General features: G+C 41.0%; 1 protein-coding gene across 1 annotated transcript in view; it reads left to right on the forward strand.

Moving 5' to 3' along the window:
* The window catches only part of LOC137637232 (ankyrin repeat and SAM domain-containing protein 6-like), a 32,887-nt gene extending 9,654 nt beyond the window's left edge, over window positions 1–23,233 (forward strand). The window contains exons 5-11 of the mRNA XM_068369493.1: window positions 3,527–3,715; window positions 4,168–4,408; window positions 16,022–16,200; window positions 17,323–17,419; window positions 18,807–18,948; window positions 20,702–20,951; window positions 22,600–23,233. Coding sequence (XP_068225594.1) covers window positions 3,527–3,715; window positions 4,168–4,408; window positions 16,022–16,200; window positions 17,323–17,419; window positions 18,807–18,948; window positions 20,702–20,951; window positions 22,600–23,072 — 1,571 coding nt within the window. The 3' untranslated portion in view covers window positions 23,073–23,233. The remainder of the gene's footprint in view (window positions 1–3,526; window positions 3,716–4,167; window positions 4,409–16,021; window positions 16,201–17,322; window positions 17,420–18,806; window positions 18,949–20,701; window positions 20,952–22,599) is intronic.
* Window positions 23,234–23,988: the final 755 nt, after the last annotated feature.

Consider the following 23,988-nt stretch of genomic DNA (forward strand, 5'->3'; position numbering starts at 1 on the left):
CCCTCAGTCGATCCTTTCTTGTAAGGAAGGATCTGAGAGGGGATGTCCGTAGTCAACCTCTCAGCCCTGATCAAGTTTGTCGAACAAACTTCGGCCAGCGTAGACCAGCAGAATCGATCAGACTGGTAACGAGGCGACAGGACTCCTTAAACCCTGGATCGGAAGGACGGGTACTTTCAGTTTCCATTCCATCCATCTTCTAGGGTCTTCGTCGAATTCAGCCTAGACTGCAAGTATTCCTGCTTATGATGCAGTGTGGCTATCCCGCCGTGGCATAGCAGGTTTGTTTCCCCAGAGAACTCTCCCTGCCTTCCTCTTGGCCGCTCAGGTGCAGGCTTCCGCCTCCTCTGCTGTTTGGAGGGCTGGTCAACTCCGGTAGGCTCGGGTTCGACCTTCTTCAGCGCCGGGACAAGCTTCCGGATGCTTACCATGAGTGTGGGCTCATGGTATTTTGCTTGGAGCCTTCTCTTCCTCTGCCTCAATATCTGGAGTATCTGGCCATGATATTGAGTCAACGGCCTTACCACGTTGGAACCCCGCTTCTCGTCCGTCCAGCGAGGTTAAGCAACGTCGGTGCTTGGATGGGTGACCACCTGGGGACGCCAGATTCTGTTACCACATCCTCCGAGCCTTCCTCTCGGTTGACTGTGGCAAGACTGAGGAGAGTCGCATTACCTGTTCTCAGTCAAGCAGAGCTTTCAGCCCTACCTTAGAACGTTTCCTAGTTCTCCTTTCCTCATTGACCCGTCTATAGTCCGAACGGTCGCCTCAGGATAAGTTCCATGTGGGGCGATCCAAGTTCCGGTGGCTTCAGGCAATGTTTAACCGGACTCCCTGGCCCTAGGGGACCAGCGGAACTATTAGACCTGCAATGGGTGTTGACCTATGGAGCCTCTTGATGGTAGTGGATATTCTCGTCCTTTCCCCACATTCTTGATGCGGTTCTCGGACTCGTCAAAGGAAAGGGGGGGGGGCATGTTCTGGTCCAGGCCTATGGTCAAGACCTGAAGGATACCTCTCCATCATTCAGGCAGGCTTAGGGGCCTTAGTCTGGCCCCTCTTCAGATCCTACAGCTCCTGCCGAGTCGCCCCGTTGCGCGTCGACTTCACTCTAACCATCAGGGGACGCATTTTCACACCTTCACATCTTGCAGTAGAGATACCGGGATGATTGAGATTCTCTCAATACCACCATCGGCTCTCTCATTCCAGGCAGGGGAATGTTTCTCTCAGACTATCCGAGCAGAGCCTCGTAGAGAGAGTGTACCTGGGGGTCTTTGACCTTGGGTGACCTGATCGCGACAGCTTGGAACCTCAAGCTTCCGCTATTCTTCCCCCCAGTCTCAGACCCCGAGACTCTGGCAAGATGCATTCCGGTGATGGTGGGACAACTTCGACGCCTGCGTCTTCCCTCCTTTTTGTCTGTGGACAATGGGTCTCAACAAGACCAGGTTGTCTGTCAACCTTTCAATGGGAGAGCTCCACTGGGACTATGCGCAGAACGGTTTCTGGACCCTCTGCTTCCCCTAACGGAACTCCCAGGAGAGCTTCTCCCACGGCGCAGACTACTCAAGCAACCACACTGCGACATCTCTCCCGAACCGGGGCGTCGCTTCGGCTTCATGCCTGGAGACACTACGCTTCCTCCTCAAGAAGAGACAACCCGCTACAGTCGCGGTACGGAGGTCGCGTCTTCGGCGATAGTCATCCACAGGGGTCTCCCAGGCAAAGTGAAGAGTCTTCGGTGGTTGGTGCCGTGGGAGATATACCTCTTCCCTTGAGGCCTCTTCTCCAGCAATAACTATCTTATTGCCTTTCGGCGGGAGGAAACTCCTTTCCGCTCTCGTCAATGAAGCCTGTCGCTCAGCCTTTCCCTGACCTTCAGGCTTAAAGGAATAACTTTTTCCTGCCCGCTGGATCTATCCTCGCTCATGCGAAGCTACGATCGTCCCTGCCCTAGTCGGAGGAAGACCTCCAACTTGGAGCATGGCTCGGACTTTTAGTCCTTTAAGAGATCTTCTCAAGACCCTTTACGACAGGCCTCGGATTGTATTCCGCCTTGGGTCTTCTGCTCACTCTGGCCACGGCCAGTGTGTAAGCAATCTTCTTGGTCTCTTACTACTCCCCCCTTTCTAAGGAAGAGGGGAAGGCAACATTCAGGCTCGCTCCTGAGTTGTTGGCTAGACTCAGAATCTGAGGGTCCCGGCCCTTCGGTCCGATTCATTCAAGATTTCGAGTCTCCATTCTGTATCTGATGTCCCAAGACCTTCTCTTTCTTGCCAGTAAAGGAATCGAGAGGTTAGCGCTGGGAACAGCTGCAGTTTGTCCTCAGTTGCAGCCGATTTGGGAGCACAAGGAGGACATGGGGGGAGAGTCACCAGTATACCTCTTCAGCCCGGACTCAAGGACATTCATCTCGACCTGTCTCCAGACCCTCCCCCGTCACGTCGCCCTACAGCACGATGTTGGATACATCGCAACGTCCCTCGCCTTCGAGTAATACTACTCTGTGACGCAGGTGCTACAAGCTGGAGTCTGGAAGCGTCTAATGACCTTCGCAGCCCGCTTCCTGCAGGGCGTGACCCACAGGAGTCTCGATACGTTTTCTATCGCTCTGTGGTGGCTACACAACAGCTGGTCTAACCTCAGGCTCCTTTTTGGACAGGTAGCAGAAGGTTGAGGGCATTGTTACCAGGTTTTAGTCTGCATGAACGAAAGAAGTATGTCTGGCCCTTACTTCTTTCTTCATCATCCCCTCTACGGGGAAGCAGCATCCTGGTCTCTGCATAGCTGACCTCGAACCTCTGCAGGTAAACCATGCTTCCTTGTGTTCCGAGTATTGAGTCAATACTGTCGCGTCCCCCATACCCTGATGAGGTGGTATTGGGAACGTCCTAACCCAGAGTTCCTTCTGGAACTCCAGGTCAACTGCCTAGGACGGGTCACACTTCTTCCTTCACACACAAGCTTACGTAGGCCACATGGTTCCTTGCGGAGCAAGGAACTTGTGAGGTGCAGGGACTCCTTTTCTCGAGTGCGACTCACTCGGATTCTGAGTCCCCGGGTAAAGCCAAAGCCAGTATGGCTGGGGACTTTCCACCCTTCCTAAGGGATAAGTCACCCTTTGTAAATAGCGTGGTTTGTATTTCGGTTACGGAACAAATGACAAATTCGAAGATAATTTGTATTTTTCCTAACCATACAAACCTTAGCTATTTACACATATTTGCCCGCCAGCCCTGTCCCCCAAGACAAGTCCTACCTCTAAGTGAAAGTGAGTATTCACCTGTGTGTGAGGGGGAGGAGGGGTAGCTAGCTACCACTCCCCTACCCCCCCGCTAACTAGCGCGGGGGTAATACACCCTCGTTAAATTCTAATGGCTCGCCATTTCAGCTACGCTAAAAGTAATACCCTTTGTAAATAGCTAAGGTTTGTATGGTTAGGAAAAATACAAATTATCTTCGAATTTGTCATATATATTCCAAATACCATTTAGCAACCTCAGCAATTTCTGTCATTTCCCAGGTATTACCCCTCTCATGTTTAGCGCTGCCGGAGGAAATGTATCTACAGCGCAGCTCCTCTTGAAACGGGGTGCCGACCCAAATGCGACCAGTGCAAGTGACCTCACTGCAGTAGATGTTGCAAGTGCTTGTAATAGGCCAGACATCGCCAACTGCCTCGAGAAAGTAACCACAAGACTAAAGAAAAAAGGTCTTTTATGGAGACGTGTTGATATTCTCGCTTCTTATCTTTTGTTTTGTTGTCAGAGTTATGGTAATTGGTTGAATATTTTATAGACAATGCAATTTTAATTTTTGCTAGAAATATTAAAGTAAATATATTATGCATGCAGTACTCCTGTTATCCGTTTATTTGTGTAGTTTAAGTGTACTTTTATGTAGAATTAGTATGGATGATACTTGTTTGACATCTAGACGTGTTCGTATTTCGTATTTTACGTTGTCACTGAAGTGTTTTGTACGTTGGAATCCTTATTACAGGATAAATGAATAGACGTTCTATTTTAAATCCTCTGTTTGGAAGCAAAGTCGAACTTGAATTGTGAATGACGGAGATGTTTGGGAGAACTTTGAAATCGTATCAGTTGGAACTGAATCTGTAAAATTTAATCTTGAATTTCAATAGCTTCATGTTTGCCAAAGGTGCCGGATATGATCTAATGGAAGCAGTTCGGAATGGGGACCTGAAATCGGTCCAAGAGATACTCATAGCAGATCCCGGCCAGAGCCAAATAACAACATCTGACGGTGCAACACCCCTAATGGTAGCCGCCATGTTTGGCCATTGCCAGATAGCTAAGATGTTGCTGCAGTACGGGGCTCCAATCGATGCCCAAGACCAGAAGAATGGCTGGACAGCTCTCATGCAAGCTATATATCATAGGTGAGGTGAAAGAAGCAGAAGTGTTGATCACTAATGTATAATTTTTTGACAAAGCCATTGTGCACATATTTATTCCATACGAATGTTTGTATGTTTTGAATGATGATAATAATAATGATAACTCTTATAGGATTTACTTTAGTGAGTACTAATATATTTTTTAAAGTTTATTGATGTATGATATCCAGATTGTAGCATATATATTCCTTTCTTCAGCAGTTAGAATGCGACTCGACATGTTCTCTAGAAATGTGGAAATTAATCATTCCAATTAAGTGTGAAACTCATCAATATAAGGTATAAAACATGAGTCTTTACTGATTTAGATGTCAGATATGTTCACTTATTCTCTCTGATACCCGAATTCCGGATTTTTTTTACATATTGGAAAATATTTAGGAAGTCACCAAGCTTTATGGAGATTAATGTTGCTAGCATTACGATTTGATTATCTGTTTACCCCAAGCCTTTATTATCATTCCAAGTAAAGGGTGCAACCATAGCTGGCAAAGCAAAATGCTACAATACTAAGCACCCCAAGAGGAAAAACATTTTTGTGTGGGAAAAATGAGAGTTAAAATCAAGCTATAAAAGAAAAATAGTAAAAAATAACAAATTATGTAAGATGGATAACAATTTTGACGGAAAGTAACAAGTAACTTCAGGAATGAGGCTCAAGTTAATCTTCTCGGCAAAGAAACGTTTTGGTCATGTTTGAAACTGAGGTTCCATGGATTCAACCTTTCCTTTTGGGAGATCATTTCACAGTTTGATAGTGTCCTGAGCAAAACTTTTATAACAGAGTGTAGTGGTGAGTCGTACTAAAGAAATCGCAAGTTGTAGTAACAAGCCTGAGGTTACAAAAGCTTAGCCCATTTTGTAGAAATATCTATGTGCATTATATTCTCAGCCAATGTTTTTTTTTTTTTTATATATTTCAAGGCCTCGATTTTAGACTTTTCAAGTCTTTCGACTACAATAATATCTCTCGTATCTTTAAAAATTAATTCTCTCATTTGTTTCATTGGCGTTGTTAGATATTTGACTAGCTTTCCGTATTCATCTTATCATCTATTGCATTCAGATCTTCCCGGACTGTTCCATCCTGTTCATGATACTAGGCATGCAGTTAATTCTAAAAGTGTGGCCTTCTCCCTCATGAGGCAAAATACTACACAGTATTCTAGAAGTTTTATTCCAGCTATGACCAAGTTGTGGAATGATCTTCCTAATCGGGTAGTTGAATCGGTAGGACTTCAAAAAGTTCAAACTTGCAGTAAATGTTTTTATGTTGAACAGGCTGACATAAGTTTTTTGTATACTGTATATGAAATATCTGTTTCGGTGTTGTTACTGTTTTTGAAATATTTTATTTTAATTGATCATTACTTCTCATATCACTTATTTATTTCCTTATTTCCTTTCCTCACTGGGCTCATTTTCCCTGTTGGATTCCTTATAGGGCTTATAGCATCCTGCTTTTCCAACTAGGATTGTAGCTTAGCAAGTAATGATAATAATAACAATATAAAAATCAGAGCATGGTACAACATCCTACATAGGCTCTGGTTTCTTTTTAAAGAGTGAAATCCAAATAACATTATTAGTTTCCCGTTCATGTTTAAATTTAAGTTGAATTAATGTCCATGATGGACTGCAGACTATTCCGGGTGTTGGGAACTTGTTGGTATAGAAAAACAGAGCGAAGAAATTAGAAATATCCGCGTTTATCACCTGACTGCATACAGAAGGTCCTCAACTTACAAGCTTAGCTAAATCAAACTGTAAAAGAGGAGGGTACACAACTTTGACGACTAAAGGGAAGCCATCTTGCGAGGAAAAAATCCAAAAAGCTGAGAAAAGGTGCTCTTGACAAATAAATGAACCTGTAGGTAAGCTGCAAAGGCGCTCTTGACAAATAAACGAACGTGTAGGTAAGCTGCAAAAATTGGAATGAGTTTATCAAAGACGAACAGTACTATGAAGGGAGAGGATATGTAACGGCTCCTCACCTATCCTTCTCCTTAGATTCCTAGACTGGGTTAAGTCTGTTTGGGGTGCAGATATCTATGGTTATCTACGGATACGTCCCTGATTATACATGTTATCTTAGGATATCGTTCTGGGGGTTAGAACCCTGTGATACCTGACGGTAATTCTCTTGTAATATCACTCACAGAAATATTCAGTAGGATGCTGCCCAAAGGAACTTCCATCAGGGCGACATGCCTATCTCACCCAAAAATAGAATTTTTCCTAAGTCAAAATCCGTTAATAAGTTCCGGGAAACTGTTTGGAAGTCGAATTTTGTTTAAATTTAGGCCTAGGGTAGGCCTAACCTGAATCCCATTCCTACGATTTCCAGCTACAAAAGTCAACAAATAGTTGGGTTTCAAATGAAATAGATATCAGGTTATTAAAGATAAAATTTTGCTTACTGTATTAAATGATATAATATTGTTTTATAAATGAACCTAGAATGACAATACTGTAGTACCAAACGGGCAAACAAAATAAATTGAAACGTATGAACGTAAACAATAATGGCCGCCATCACCGCGGAAGGCGTAAGGCCGGTCGCACTAACAAACACTAAAATTGCAAAAAGTAATAAAAGCCCGGTACTAAATTAGCTGTCAAAACAATCTATGGTACTTAACATTGGTCCTGCGGATAGAAGAGCTTCAGCCATGGCGAAAAACAGCTCAAAACACGAATACAAGCAGAGTCACAAACACGAAGCTAACAACGCTTACGATGTCCAAAAGAAGGATGTTGTTCTTTTCACCGGGTGTAACAGGTATCTCCCCAGAAATAGATTTTTCCTTCGTCAAAATCCCTTTATTACAGTACAGTGAACCCTCGCTACTTCGCGGTTCGACCATCGCGGATTCACCACTTCGCGGATTTTTTCCATAACCCATATATATACAGTAACATATATATATATATATATATATATATATATATATATATATATATATATATATATATATATATGCATGTATTTATGTATATATGTATGTATGTATGTATGTAGGTATGTATATATATATATATATATATATATATATATATATATATATATATATATATATATATATATATATATACTGTATATATATATACACACACACACACACATATATATATATATATATATATATATATATATATATATATATATATATATACATATATATATATATATATCTAAAGTAGGAAGATGTGATGTAGTTCTAAGGGAATAGTATGGGAAATATGTCTGGGCAATAAGCAAAGCTCTACCTCCAGTTTGCTTCTTCATTATGATCAGAGATAAATGTAAACAAAACATTGGTTGCCATTTTTTAACGTGCTTTTTAGCGTGCTTAGGAAACACATGATATAAAATTGCCTTTAATATTTGTGCCTGTTTTAGTTTAGTGTACTGTAGTACATGCATTAAGTGTTCTGTACATTAAAGGGTAGTTTGTTAACAGTACTACGTACAAGGGAAGGTTTTAAAAGTCTGAATATACATGTTGAATAAATAGGTAAATAAGGTGTCACTACTTCGCGGATTTTCACCTATCGCGGCCGCGTATGGAACCTATCTACCGCGATAAACGAGGGTTCACTGTATTCCTTTATCTTTGTTATTTTCTGTTAGATATTTGTATCTCCAAATGTTTGTAAGTTGGGGATCTTCTGTACTGTAGAACGGCACCTCGTAGTTCCAGGGGATATTGAAGAAGGAGAGGTCTAACTGGTGAGGGACCTGTGGTTGTGGTTCTAACACGCCCCCAGTTACTATACCTACACTCATTAGAGTGAGCGAGCTGGGTTTATTCCTGGCAATTCCATGCATCTTTTTTCTCCGGTATATTTAGCAGTATTTATGTCTTAGAAATGGTGCTAGTGGAGCATTTCACAGAGCGACACAGGTCAAGCCCAGAAATAGATTTTTCCTTCGTCAAAATCCCTTTACTGTGAAAATTCATTGTTACCTATGGTGCAATAATGGAAGTGGCCATCATTTCTATCACAAGGGGAGCAAAAGACCATCGTTTTGACTTCTTGCATGCCGCAACCGGTAGTTTTAACTGCTTCGTTAAATTTTTACCAGCTTTTTTTTTCACTTGCGTTTGTAAAAAGTAAGATTTGTGATTTTAATAGAATGTTGCCTTGCTGTTTTAGTTTATATTTTGCTAATGCTACTTGTTAATTCATAGTTTGCTATCTTACCTTCTTTTACCTGATGCTAAAATATGCATGAAATACAGACTTTATAAAGTAAGTATTGTACATTCAATTAGATCATGTTGAATGTGAAAATATTTACTACATAGTTTTTCTTTTGATTTGTCTAAAATATTGAATATTTAGGTTCAATGCTGGAAAGGCTTTCAGTTTAATAAAGAATAAAAAAGTAAATGATAAAGCAAAGAATATTACCTTTTATACATATTCTAAAGCTAAGGAAGATTTATATTTTCTATCTACCTTTTAAACATTATCATAAATTTACGTGGATGACGGAGATTATATGGAGAATATATGGTTTTTTGTCAACAGAAATAAAGCAGTGTTTCCTAACCCTGGGGTAAATTACCCCAGTGGGGTAATGGACCCGTATTTTTGGGGTAATCAAGATGTTCTGAAATTGAGTTATTCACATTCACATTGAATATTCTGCACTGATGACGGTTCATTTTGATATTCATTAAAATGGAAAAGTTTGCATTTGTTTTGGATCCTTAACTATAAGCAGCCAATAGCGGGCTACATGATCCATACAGTTCATCAGGTGGCTGCAAAAAAACATCCGATGTTACAGGATATAGGTTCAATGGGGTAATTGATTAGTTGGAAATATAATTTTTCAATATTAAACTTACCCGATAATCATGTAGCTGTCAACTCCGTTGCCCGACAGAATTCTACGGAAGGGATACGCCAGCGATCGCTATACAAGAGGGGGGTGTACTCACAAGCGCCACCTGTGGCCAGGTACTGCAGTACTTCTTGTTGACACCACTTCAATTTTTCCTCTGTCGTGCTTCCGGCAAGACGTTCATGGATACGCTTATAATTTTGGAGTCTTGTTCACGGTTTTTGGTGAAGTATTGCTCTAAGATTTCAGCTTTCGCTATTCAGGAAGTTTTATTATTAGCTTAGCTAGCTTTTGGAATTAATTTAATTATGGTGACGAAGAGAGTATGAACTCTCTTTCACCTTTAAATGGCCGACCCTTCCCTTAGACGGAAGTGTTGGTGTCTAAGAGAGTATAGACTCTCTTTCTTAATTTTGCTTAACAAAAGTTATAGATTTATTTTTTATCTCTCCGCCTTTTATAGGCCTCTTCGATTAACTTCCTTTTTTATAAACTTATTAAAATTAATTTTTATATTTGTTTATATTCGACCTTTCCTAATAGTAGGCGGTCTTTTCTTGTACCGAAGTTAATTAACATTGAGCCCGTCATTTCGGTTTTACCTGTTAACATATTATGCTATTTTAATGTTTTTGAAAGAATTTCTTTGATAGTCTCGTACTGTTTTCAAAGTTGAACTAACGTTTTGTTTTGTCTCTGCAGTTGTTGACGTTCAGAACGTTCAACTTGCGCTCTATCGTTACGATAGAGAGAGAATTTTCACGGTGTCACGTTGCAGTAAGAGTAACCGTTTCTAACGTTTTGTTCATTCTTTCTTAGCTTAATGGTTTTAATTCTAATAAAGGAACTTTTTATTTGGGAAATATTTCAGTTTTTTTCCTTTAACAATAATATGTTTTAACGATATATATGATTGGGCTCTTCTCTCAGGTTCTAAGTCAAGAGAGAGAGAGAGAGAGAGAGAGAGATAGAGACGGAGGGAGAGAGAGCTGGATAAACGTTTCGTTCAAGCGAGTAACGTTGTTATCGGTTTTGCTCTTCTCCCTAGTCTCTTTAGGGGTAGAAGGTAAACGTTTCTAGAGTTTTATTCTTGTTCTCAAGCTTTATGCGGTGAGAGATTTTAAACGTAGTTTATTTGATCTAGTGTTTAGTCTCTTTCCAGCCACTGAATTATTTATCTTTCATTAGATTTTTCTGTTACATTGTAATTCTGTTTTCGCAATTACTAACTTTTAAGGAAGGATAGAATTGCGTGTTTCAGGTACAAACCACTTAAAGTTTCGAGTTCAGTGAAATAAGTGCAAACAGAAAATCAAAAGTGATAAGTGATTAGCGCAAAGTGTGTCAGTGTTGTGCGTGAGGGTACTTCTGTGCGTGCCAGTCGTCCTCCCAGTCCGGGACCTCTTGCAAGCTCCCAAGCCCAGGGGAGAAGCAATGTCGAAGGGCAAAAGGGTTCGGCAGGCCTTGATCGGCGCACAGAAGTATCCTCGGTGGTTGCGGGCGTGTCTTACAGAGACCGTCACTCCCACCCGCAGACGATTGAGCCCGTCTTTTACTCGTCTGCAGAAGAAATGTCAGGGAGAAAACGCTGGACTCAGGTCTCAAGACCTCTCAAACGCAAAGTCCAGACCTCAAGAGTTCTACAACCTGGTTGCAGTCATTGGATTAGCTCTGACTCTCCGCAGTCATCAGGTGACTGCACACCTCCTAAGAGAGGTAAGGTGATGCCGCAACAGACCTCATCTTCTGTTAAGGCTTTGCCTCAGTAGACCTTAGCGTCTGTCGACCCCAAGATGACTTTGCTGCAGTCCATGCAGTCACAGCTTGCGGTCTTAATGCGTGAGTGTCAGGCTGAGAAGGTTACACCTCCTCCTGCGATCGCTCCGCCTCACCGCAGTCCAGTCTGCCAGGCGTACGAAGTTGAGGTTCCTCAGGATACCTTACCGCGTACTGAGTTGCCAGTTACCAGCGGTGTGCAGCAACCTCCGCCTTCCTTAAGGCAACCTCAGCAATGGGAGCAGGAGTCTTATGCCTTACTTCCTCCGCTTCCGCCTGCGGTTCCACCAGCGAGGCATCAATCTCTTGAGGTACGACAACCTCTTCCATCCATGAGGCAGCCACCTCAGCACTCGCTGCAGCGACCTCAACCCTCCTCAAGGCGTGAGCCTCAACTCCTTAGGCTAGCACCTCAGGAACCTCAACTCGCGAGACAAGAACTGCGTTCTGCGCAGCCGCTACCTCAACTCTCGCAGCTCACACCTCAGGAACCTCAACTCGTTCCTCAGGAACCTGCTACTGCGCATCCGCTACCCTTACAGCAAGCGCAGCTCTTGAGACAAGAAACTCATGCTAGGAGTCAGCCACCTCAACGCATGCATCTGCCACTTTCTCCTCAACTTGAGCCTCTTCCCATTCAACTTTGAAATAACAAATGACAATAATAACACCTCATTACTTTCATAACTTGCATTTGTAATCATATACATGTATGCCTACACAAACATTATGATAATGGAGGTTATTCGTATTACTTAAATAAAAAAATATATATGTATTCCTTGCAATATATTTTTAACAAATCGCAAATATGGCAAAATATCTTCAAAACAAAAATGAATCATGAGTTACGAATGTAATGTAAATATTATGTTGATTAAAACCCCATGCAAGCATGCATGAAGTAATGCAGTGTTGCCAACAGGGCGAGTTTCCCTGTCCTGAGGTGAAGTAGATTATAGATCGTATATTTAGTGCAGCTTAATTCTACGATTATCATGCCTGCTATCAAATTCATCAACAAAACAGTCTAAATCAATTCCCTCGGCACGTGCACTTTCAATGGACAGTAATGCGATATTACTCAATCTAGCACTGGTCATGGAATTTCTGAGAAATGTTACACGCCATGCAACATGCTCTGCTTCTCTTACAGCATGCTCTACATACAGCATGCTCTGCATACAGCATGCTCTACATACAGCATGCTCTGCATACCTTACCGCATGCTTCTCAGTCACACATCTTTGGTTGTTGCCAACTCACTAGACTGTCAAGCAGTTTCATAACGTTGCCTTCTAGTCTGCTGCTTTTGCACCAGTGAAACCCTCACTGAGAGAACTTAGCTTTTCTCGGATTTGGTCCCTGTAGATGAGAAAGTGCTTTTCTCCCTCCTTCTGATATTCCCTTGAGGACTCTGTCATTTGGAGAGGAGCCTTTTGCTGCGTAGCCTCCTATGGACTTTTATTTAAGCATAACATGCTTCCAGGGAAGGTAATGGTTCCACTTCAGTCGCTAACCCCGTCTGTTAACACACCTGCTCCCATAGACCTTGAGCTGTGTTGCAAGACATGCAGTCCAAGCTTAGTCCTTTTTTAGAGGATTTTTTGTTTACGGAGTCAGTGTGTCACTGGGAAGACGTTCAACAACCAGCAGAAGTGACTTGTTGTGACGCAGTGCGGCAACCTCAGCAACCCGATAAGGAGTTGTCTATACAACCCAGACAGTCTAGACAGCTTCGGGTTGTCACTGTACTTCCTCGCTTCCCCATGGTTGACAGTTCACAGACTGTGCAGCAGTACCATGATCTTGTGTCCGGCTCCGTCAGACGACTGGCTTTTAAGAGCTCCCACAAGTCGTCGCTGTCTGGAGATTCTCAGATGGACTATGGATCTGACCAAGGAACTGGGCCTCCTGGTCAATTTTGAGGAGTCTCAGCTCGTCCCATCCCAGACCATTGTCTACCTGGGTATGGATCTTCAGAGTCGAGCTTTTCGGGCTTTTCCGTCGGCCCCAAGGATCTTCCAAGCCCTAGAATGCATCCAGAGCATGCTGAGAAGGAACCGATGCTCAGTCAGGTAGTGGATGAGTCTAACAGGGACACTTTCATCGCTGGCCCTGTTCATCGTGTTAGGGAGACTCCACCTCCCCCCCCTTCAGTATCATCTAGCTGCTCTCTGGATAAAGGACATGACGCTAGAGACGGTCTCAGTTCTTGTTTCCGAAGAGAGGAGGTCTTCTCTCGCGTGGTGTAAGAACAGCTTTCTTCTCAAGGAAGTCTACTTTTGGCTGTTCAGAAACCCGACCGCCGTCTCCTCTCGGACGCATCAGACACGGGCTGGGGTGCGACTTTGGACGGACAGGAATGCTCGGGAACATGGAATCAGGAGCAAAGGACACTTCACATCAATTGCAAGGAGTTGTTGGCGGTTCTTCTGGCCTTGATAAACTTCAAGTCCCTCCAGCTTAACAAAGTGGTGGAGGTGGACTCTGACAACACCACAGCCCTGGCTTACATCTTCAAGCAGGGAGGGACTCTTTCGTGGAAGTTGTTCTAGATCGCAAGGGACCTCCTCATCTGGTCAAAAGATCGAAAGCTCACGCTGGTAACGAGGTTCATTCAGGGCGGTATGAATGTCATGGCAGATCGCCTCAGCCGGAAGGGTCAGGTCATCCCCACAGAGTGGACCCTTCACAAGAGTGTTTGCAGCAGACTTTGGGCCCTGTGGGGTCAGCCAACCTTAGATCTGTTCGCTACCTCGATAACCTAGAGACTCCTGTTGTATTGTTCTCCGATTCCAGACCCAGCAGCAGTTCACGTGGATGCTTTTCTGCTGGATTGGTCCCATCTCGACCTGTATGCATTCCCGCCGTTTTAGATTGTCAACAGGGTACTTCAGAAGTTCTCCTCTCGCAAAGGGACACGGCTGACGTGGATTGGCTCCGCTCTGGCCCGCGAGAGAATGGTTCATAGAGGTACTGCAATGGCTGGTCGACATTCCCAGGACTCTTCCTCTAGGAGTGAACCTTCTACGTCAACCTCACGTAAAGAAGGTACACCCAAACCTCCACTCTCTTCGTCTGACTGCCTTCAGACTTTCGAAAGACTCAAGAGCTAGGGGCTTTTCGAAGGAGGCAGCCAGAGCGTTTGCCAGAGCAAGGAGAACATCCACTCTCAGAATCTATCAGTCTCAAGGGGAAGTCTTCCGTAGCTGGTACAAGACCAATGCAGTTTCCTCAACCAGTACCACTGTAACCCAGATTGCTGACTTCCTGTTACATCTAAGGAAAGTAAGATCCCTTTCAGCTCCTACGATCAAGGGTTACAGAAGTATGTTGGCAGCGGTTTTCCGCCACAGAGGCTTGGATCTTTCCACCAACAAAGATCTACAGGACCCCCCTAGGTCTTTTGAGACCTCAAAGGAACGTCGGTTGTCCACTCCAGGCTGGAATCTAGACGTGGTCCTAAGGTTCCTTATGTCATCAAGATTTGAACCTCTCCAATCAGCCTCTTTTTAGGACCTCACATTAAAAACTCTTTTCCTCGTGTGCTTGACAACAGCTAAAAGAGTAAGTGAGATCCACGCCTTCAGCAGGATCATTGTTTTCACATCTGAAACGGCTACATGTTCCTTGCAGCTCGGTTTTTGCTAAACGAGCTTCCTTCACGTCCTTGGCCTAAGTCGTTCGAGATCCCAAGCCTGTCCAACTTGGTGGGGAATGAACTGGAGAGAGTACTTTGCCCAGTTAGAGCTCTTAGGTACTATCTAAAAAGGTCTTAACCTTTACGAGGACAATCAGAAGCCTTATGGTGTGCTATCAAGAAACCTTCTTTCCCAAGTTCTAAGAACTCAGTTTCTTACTATTCAGGCTTCTGATTAGGGAAGCACATTCTCATCTGAAGGAAGAAGACCTTGCTTTGCTGAAGGTAAGGACACATGAAGTGGGAGCTGTGGCTACTTCAGTGGCCTTCAAACAGAACCATTCTCTGCAGAGTGTTATGGATGCAACCTATTGGAGAAGCAAGTCAGTGTTCGCATCATTCTATCTCAAAGATGTCCAGTCTCTTTACGAGTACTGCTACACCCTGGGACCATTCGTAGCAACGAATGCAGTAGTAGGCGAGGGCTCAGCCACTACATTCCCATAATCCCATAACCTTTTAACCTTTCTCTTGAATACTTTTTATGGGTTGTACGGTCGGCTAAGAAGCCTTCCACATCCTTGTTGATTTGGCGGGTGGTCAATTCTTTCTTGAGAAGCGCCGAGGTTAAAGGTTGTGATGAGGTCCTTTAGTATGGGTTGCAGCCCTTGATACTTCAGCACCTTAGAGTTGTTCAGCCTCCTAAGAGGAACGCTGCACTCAGTAAGGAAGACGAACTTATTTAAGGCAGAGTAATGGCTCAAGTCGACTTCCTTACCAGGTACTTGTAATTTCATTGTTATTTTGAATAACTGATAATATGAAATACGGGATACTTAGCTTCTTGATATACATGTACTGTACACTGGTTTTCACCCACCTCCCTGGGTGTGAATCAGCTACATGATTATCGGGTAAGTTTAATATTGAAAAATGTTATTTTCATTAGTAAAATAAATTTTTGAATATACTTACCCGATAATCATGATTTAATTGACCCACCCTTCCTCCCCATAGAACCAGTGGACCGAGGAAAAATTGAAGTGGTGTCAACAAGAAGTACTGCAGTACCTGGCCACAGGTGGCGCTTGTGAGTACACCCCCCTCTTGTATAGCGATCGCTGGCGTATCCCTTCCGTAGAATTCTGTCGGGCAACGGAGTTGACAGCTACATGATTATCGGGTAAGTATATTCAAAAATTTATTTTACTAATGAAAATAACATTTTGGGGTAATCATTTAAAAAAGGTTGGGAAACACTGAAATAAAGGGATAAAAAGCCACCAACAATTAGAGATCACTTTTCTTTTAATTCCAGACAGACAGACATGGCCAAATTGCTGATTAAGTGCGGAGCCAACACGAACAAAGTAGCGCACCGAGGATACACGGCTTATGATTTTGCCAGTGAAACGCTCGACATTGATATCATGAGTATTTTAGTGGAAGCTCAGGCAAGTGACCATTTTTTTAATATAAATACAGTGATACCTCTGGATACGAAAGTTTCTGCTTACGAAAAATTCAGGGTACGAAAAGCGATACAAAGATTTTTATGCCCCAGTATACGAAAAAATTTTCAGGATACGAAAAGCTTACAAAATCCCAACTCGTCGCCGAGAGTACAGTACCTTTTTTTTTTTTTCAGGGTATCAACCCTTAATTTAGGTGTACAGGTAACAATACACCTTCACTGATCCAAATGCTTTACATACAGTACCGTAACTTTTATACAGTAGTAAAGAAAACGGACCGTTTTCTTAGGGCTTGGAGGGGATAACTAGGCTATAACTACATTATTGAATAATCTCATGGTGGTTTCTGGAATGGATTAGGCTGTTTTTAACGGTTGGGTTAATTATTGAATGATAGAAATGGCTGCATTGCATGTTTATTACTACAGTTTAGCATGTTTATGAAAGAAAAGGTGTCTTTTCGTAAGGCTTGGAACGGATTGGATATTACATGTAAAACGCGACTCAGGATACGAAAAAATCAGCATACGAAACCGTATCCTGAACGGATTACTTTTGTATGCTGGGGCATCACTGTATGGCTTTTATTTTGTCTTCCTATTCACAAATGCTGCATATCGCCAGGGATGAGCATTGTTGAGGTCTTTCGTATAGAATTGGTCTTGCAAAACAGGGACAGATGCTGATAATTCACTTGTGGTTTTTGTCTGCTGTTGACATAAACAGTAAACCACATAAAACTGTTAAATCTTCTTACTGGTTGCCAACAATTGTTATAAATTGAGTAGAATAAATCCCAGAGAATGGGTAACATTGACTTCTCTCTTCCTACTCAACATCATCATTATAATAATTTTAACACCAATATCATTAATTACATCTATATCTTTAATCTTTTGTGGATTATATAGGCATATTTTAAAAAAGAAATGTTTAGGAAGTTTTAGTTACAAACTACAGTAGTTTTATTAGTGACAGTATAAGCAGTTTTAGGCATATCCTCTGAAGAAATGTTTAGGAAACTTTATTTATAAACAATAGCTTGTACAGTAACTAGTTAGTTGTATTAGTGACAATGTAAACAGTACCAGGATGTCTTATATCAGATAGACATGTAATTTAACGTTTAGATGAATTCTCGCACCTCAGGTTGGCTGGTCGCAGCAGAGAGGGAGTTCCCAAGAAGTAGCCAGCATGTCGAAGCACGGTCTCAAGCACTGGTGGAATCGGGTGTCAAACAGGTCAGTGACGTACATGTGTTTAAAGGTCTAAAGATCACTCGTGATTGATTGATTGAGTTGAAGTTCTCTGACATTCTGACATCGAAGGTCATTGACGCCGATATCATTTATTACAAATAAAGATCAAAAGAATATTCAATTAAAACCAGAAAAGTAAATATGTTATCCATCCATATACCAAGGCACTTCCCCCAATTTTGGGGGGTAGCCGACATCAACAAAGAAACAAAACAAAAAGGGGACTACTCTCTACGTTCCTCCAGCCTAACCAGGGACTCAGATTAAAAGAATATTCAATTAAAACCAGAAAAGTAAATATGTTATAAAAGTTAAAAAGCATTAAGAAGACCTGCTTTTGATATAAATTTAAAAATGCCACTAGTATTGTACAACACATCATGTCCAAGGATCTTGGGAAGGATGAACCTGCCATCCTCACCCCGAGCCTCAAACAGATATCTATTTCTCTCTGTGGTATAAATGGGGCATTCAGTCAACAAATGTCTCACTGTCAAGGGTATCAAACAGTCATCGCAAAATGGTAGGTGTTGGCCAGCCAGCAGAAACTCGTGTGTCATCCGAGTGTGACGATCACTCGTGAGCAGCGGAGACGGGGGACAGGACAATGCCTTAGAGAATGACCATATCTATATATAATCAGTGCCAAAGCTTCCTCTATATTCAAGCGAGGACCAGGGAGGGGCAGGGAATGGCTGCACATTACTCAGCTATATAGTAATTCTATATTCATTTTACTATTCAACCTAATACTATACTGTATATACAGCACACATGTCAGACCTTGCTATGAACCATCATCAATTGTTATTATTAAACCTTTAACCCCCAGGCTATTTGGAAATTTCCAACCCTTAACCCTCAGGGGGTTATTTTTTTCCCAGCACATTTTGCATTATATTTTTTTTAAATTGCTCTAACAGCCTTAATTTTTGTCATAGAGAGGTCAGGTTGGTCTCATTCTCTTGGAAAATGCCTGATTTTTTTTAGAAAATGATCAAAAATATGAAAAAAATAATTTTTATAGCATTTTTTTGCAAGGGCGTACCGGTACGTCCATGGGGGTAAAGGGATGGCTTTTGTGAAACGTACCAGTATGTCCTTTGGGGGTAAAAGGGTTAATTACCAGTATTATTATTACACAAATAGTACCTTTCTCTTCGAACACACTACCTACCTGTATGCCTTTCTCTTTACCTGATAGATCAGCTCTCAATTAATAAAGCACCTTGATTTTAAAAAAAATGACAAATGCATTCTATTGGGAACCTCCCTTTCACTGAATTGATCACAAAAAGTACCTCGATTTAAAAAAAAAAATGACATGCATTGACTGAGCCTAGAGAGTTTAAAATCTTTAACTTCTCAGATTCAACAAAGTGAAGGGGGTGAAGGTGCACCGATCAACATCGGAAGATGACAGTCTGGGCGATATCTGCCCGTTTCCTCCCATGGTGCCGATACACTATGATCCAATCCTACCGCAGGAATTCAGATTGCCTCCAATTATGGTAAGCATATTTTTTTTTTGCCTTCAGTTTTCTGTATAATTGGGATGGAATTTAAGTAAATTGATTTGCAGTTTCGACCATCAACGATGTAATATATGTGATGGTAAATTGGTCATATGAATAATTTTATGTACAGTTTTGGTTTTATTTTTAACCCTTTTACCCCCAGGGTATTTGGAAATTTTCAACCCTTAACCCCCAAGGGGTTATTTTTACCCCAGCACATTTTGCAGTATATTTTTTCTAAATTGCTCAAACAGCCTTAATTTTTGTCATAGAGAGGTCAGGTTGGTCTCATTCTCTTGGAAAATGCCTGAATTATTTCAAAAAATTATCAAAAATATGAAAAAAAAAAATTTATAGCATTTTTTTGCAAGGACGTACCGGTACGTCCATGGGGGTAAAGGGATGAGTTTTATGAAACGTACCAGTACGTCCTTTGGGGGTAAAAGGGTTAAGTAAATGTACTTAAGCTATTTTTTTATGTTTGTATAGTAGATTATGCAATACTTTTATAAATACAGTGTACATCACAGTACTCCGTTAATACATTCATTACCTCCGCCAACAAAGTTGGAATGAGGTTATGTTTTACCCCCTGTTTGTGCATTTGTTTGTGTGTGTGTTTGTTTGTGAACAGATTCCTGGCCACAATTTTAATCGTAGAGTAATGAAACTTGCAGGGATTAGACTACCTGTTGTGTAAAAAGCTGGGAATGATTAAATTTTGAAAGGTCAAGGTCAAAGGTCAAGGTCACAGTCAAACAAAATAACCAATTCACACAATCAGCCATAAGTTTGGACATTGTTGTCACAGAAATTTCAAACTTAGTTCATAATTGAGTATGAAAATCTATGCCATTTAATACATGTTAAGGTCAAAGGTCAAGCAAAAGGTTTAGAAATACGCTGCTGCGGCGGAGGTCTGCGCTCTGCTGACTGCCCCTCTAGTTTTGTTCAGGATATACAAAAGATTTTTCAAAAGAATGAATATTATAAAGAATGTAATGCAGTCATAAAATCACTGTTATAATCTTCACGATTGAAATCTTGAAATAAGATGAACATAAGAATTATAAATGGAAGAAGCAGATTTGGTAGATTTGAGAACAAAGCCCTCAGAAGAATATTGGGAGTTAAATGGCAGAACAGGATTAGAAATGAAACATTAATAGAGATTACTCGAGATCATGATGAAGGGTAGATGGAGATGGTTTGTGCATGCTCTTAGCACTCCCCAAGATAGATAAGTTCACCAAACGTTCAGCTGGGCTTCACAAGGCACTAGAAGAGTTGGAAGACCCAGGCCTACATGGCTGAGGACTATGAAGTGGCAACTGGGAGATGATGAGTGGAGAGGTATTGATTTAAAAGTTCAAGGTAGTACATCAGATTTTAAAAATATTTTATTTTTTCTTTCATTGTAAACAATAACAATTAAAAAATAAGTAACTTGTAAACTAAAAAAAAAAAAGCATATGTACCAAGTTTGAACTTAGTTTGAACTTCAGGAGGTCCACCGGTTCAACTTTTTTCAGAAAGATCATGCCAAAATTTGTTCACTGCCGAGATTAAGACTTGTATAATACCATATACCTGTAGTATTGCACTTTACAAAATAAAAACCATTATTGTTAGAATTAATCAAGGAAGGATAGTTCCCTTACTCATTTCCTCTCATATTTCAAGTCTTTCAGTTAAGAAAATAAGATGCCACAGTATCCACTATAATAATTAATGAAATAAATTACAGGATTTTGAAGGCGGAAGTATATATGTGACCGAAACCATGAAGAACATGGTCCCTCCACTTATATCTCCGACGGGTGGGAAACCCGGTTTTGTCTCCAAAGTGATGCCTCCGGGACGGAGAATACTGCCGGGCGGGCCGGTCGAACCCCCCCACCATGCCACGAATTCGCATCTCTTGAAATCCAGCATGGGAAGTGGGGGACGATTGTCTCCTGGGTCATCGCTCTCTGGACCAAGTCCCCAGTCTTCAGGTACTGTGGTACTTTTGATTTTTTCTTCAGTACAGTACATTGGTCGAGAATTTGACTTTAGGTTGTTGTAACTATTAGTAGTACAGGCTGACATAAGTCTTTTTATAGTTTATAGATGAAATATCTTTTTTGATGATGTTACCGTCTTTTTAAATATTTTATTTTCATTGTTTTTTCTCATACCGTTTATTTATTTCCGTATTTCCTTTCTTTACTGGCCTATTTTTCCCAGTTGAAGCCCTTGGGCTTATAGCATCTTGCTTTCCCAACTAGGGATTAAGCTTAGCCAGTAATAATAATAATAATAATTATCATCATAATAATAGTCTGAAAATTATGAGGTTTAAAAACCTATCGTAAGAGAAATAATTTTTTTTTTTTTCACGGTGGATGCATTCAGCGCCAATTGCATACTTAAGGTTAAAAGAATATATAGGAAGGATCAGATTTAGAATATGTAAGAAAGGTCAGATTTATCTCAGTAATTTTTCTGCTCTGAAAAAAAAAAAAAAGGAGCTTCACCAATTTTAGGTATGCAAATCTCTGCAATATTCAGACTATTCATCGATAAAATTTGTTTTTTACATCTTCGGTCTTTTTTAGAAATGTTAACAATTTGAGTAAATTATCAGCAATGGCAGCCTTTCAATAGCCAAAAAGCACTCTCTTGTTAATTTTCATAAAGCACTGTTAACTTGCAAAGTGAGTTTATAGTTTTCATAAAAAAGGCATTTTGACGAAGGAAAAATCTATTTCTGGGCGAGGGACCTGTGTCCCCCAGTGAAATGATCCTTAAAGCACCATTTCTAAGGTATAAACACTGCTAAATATACCAGAGAAAAAAGTTGCATGGAATGCCAGGAATATACCCAGCTCCCTCACCCCTAAAGGGTGTCGGTATTAAAACTGGGGCGAGTGATAACAATTCGAGGTCCCTTTCCAATTAGACTTCTCCCTCCTCAAAATCCCCCGTTGAAATTTTTAGCTAGACGTACAGAAGGTCCTCATCTTACAAACTTTGAAAGTCAAATTTTGTTAAATTTTGGCCTATTGTAAGCCTAACCTGAATTCCATGACTATGATTTCCAGCTGCAAAAGTCAAGAAATAGTCAGGTTTCATATGAAAAGATAAGAAGTAATTACAAATGTCATTTTGCTTATTGTATTAACCATTTTACCCCCAGGCTCTTTGGAAATTTGCAACCCTTACCTCCCAGGGGGTTATTTTTTTCCCAGCACATTTTGCAGTATATTTTTTTTAAATTGCTCTAACAGCCTTAATTTTTGTCATAGAGAGGTCAGGTTGGTCTCATTCTCTTGGAAAATGCCTGAATTTTTTCAAAAAATTATCAAAATTATGAAAAAAAAAAATTTTATAGCATTTTTTTGCAAAGACGTACCGGTACGTCCATGGGGGTAAAGGGATGAGTTTTGTGAAACGTACCAGTACGTCCTTTGGGGGTAAAAGGGTTAAATGATATGTTTTATTACAGTATTTATCTTATCTTTGTTATTTTCTGTTGGATTTGTGTTTGTATCTCCAAAGGTTTGTAAACTGATGACCTTCTGTACACTGTATTAACTATTTTATTTTGGATACAACAGTTTGTTCCCTGTAAAGATGAAGAAATCACATTTAACCATGCAGGTGAAGCAAGAGGCCTCGGTCACATCTTGAAGAACGGCGGCAGGAGGGGCCTCGACAAGAAGAAAGTCGGCGGCAGTAGCACCGGGGAAAGCAACCTCCTGGGGTCCTCGCTGGACAGCGGCGGCTCGGGAGGTTCGTCCCTCAAGACAGTGACGTCCTCCAAGTCTTCGAAATCCTCGAAGTCGTCCCATTCCACCGCGACGCTGACTCCGCAGATAGGAGAAGAGCAGAACGAGACCAGCTCTTCGTCCCATCACCTGACGCTCAGTCTGGGGTCGGGACAGTTGTCGGAGGTCCTCCAGAAACTGGCTCTCAATCAGTATCTAGATTTGTTTATTGACCAGGAAGTGGACTTAGATGTTTTCTTAGAACTATCAGATGAAGACCTCGAGGATTTAGGTATATCTACTGCTCCAGCCAGAGAAAAAATCTTAAAAGCTATTGCTAGTCTCAAAGCCAAAGTTAATCAATGAGATCAAGACGTCGCAATCAAATATCTGGTCATTCCGTGTTTCTTTGAACAAAAGATAAGACCCTAACCGTTAATTTAATAAATCCATAATCTTAATTACGTACTTCTTATAATTGTAGTAATATATTACCGCACTTGATAATCTTAACCCGACTACAAAATATTTACAACTATTGTGGAAATAATGATATACTGTACTACCAAAGAAACTTTTGTTCTCAAGTTTCCTTACCATTCAGTTCAGAGCTTGAACTTGTCTCACAAAATCAGGGCTCATTTGATTGTAAACTCTAGTGAGATTTCTTACTATCTTTATAGGACTTCATATATCTGTTCACGATGTAGTGCTGAAATTGATGAGTTATATCCGATGATTTTGGCGGGTAAGATATACATCCCAGGGTGGATATTTAACATTAGTGAAATAGACCTTTGTTGGATAAAACACTTTGTTAAAAGAATACTGGAAATATATTGTTGGATAATTTATGTAGTTTATGTTCATTTAGAGTTTTTAACTTTTTATAGATCCTCCAATTATGGATGTCGAAGACAACTGTGATATTGGTTTTAGTCTCATATTTTGAAGAAATGTCACCCTAAAAAAAACAACCTTTATTATCCATCTTGTAATGACATACTGTACAGTATCCGAGACATTACCATCGTATGTAGTTAAAGGCCATGATAGGTACAGAAAGGAAGCCCTTGTCGATCCCTTTCTTGCTGTTGATGGAGTGATTTATAAACTGACTTTTAAGTGTTGCTGATTGGACTCAAAATGTGAATAGTATTTTAGTATTTTTTCAAGAACAAGATTAGGTCATTTATTACACCAGATAGACATGTCAGTTAGGTTGTAATCTTACAATATTTCCAATGCAAAAGATAGCCAGTGTTTGATATAATGGTTGATC

Source organism: Palaemon carinicauda, unplaced genomic scaffold, assembly GCF_036898095.1.
Source record: "Palaemon carinicauda isolate YSFRI2023 unplaced genomic scaffold, ASM3689809v2 scaffold597, whole genome shotgun sequence".
NCBI classification, from domain to species: Eukaryota; Metazoa; Arthropoda; class Malacostraca; order Decapoda; family Palaemonidae; genus Palaemon; species Palaemon carinicauda.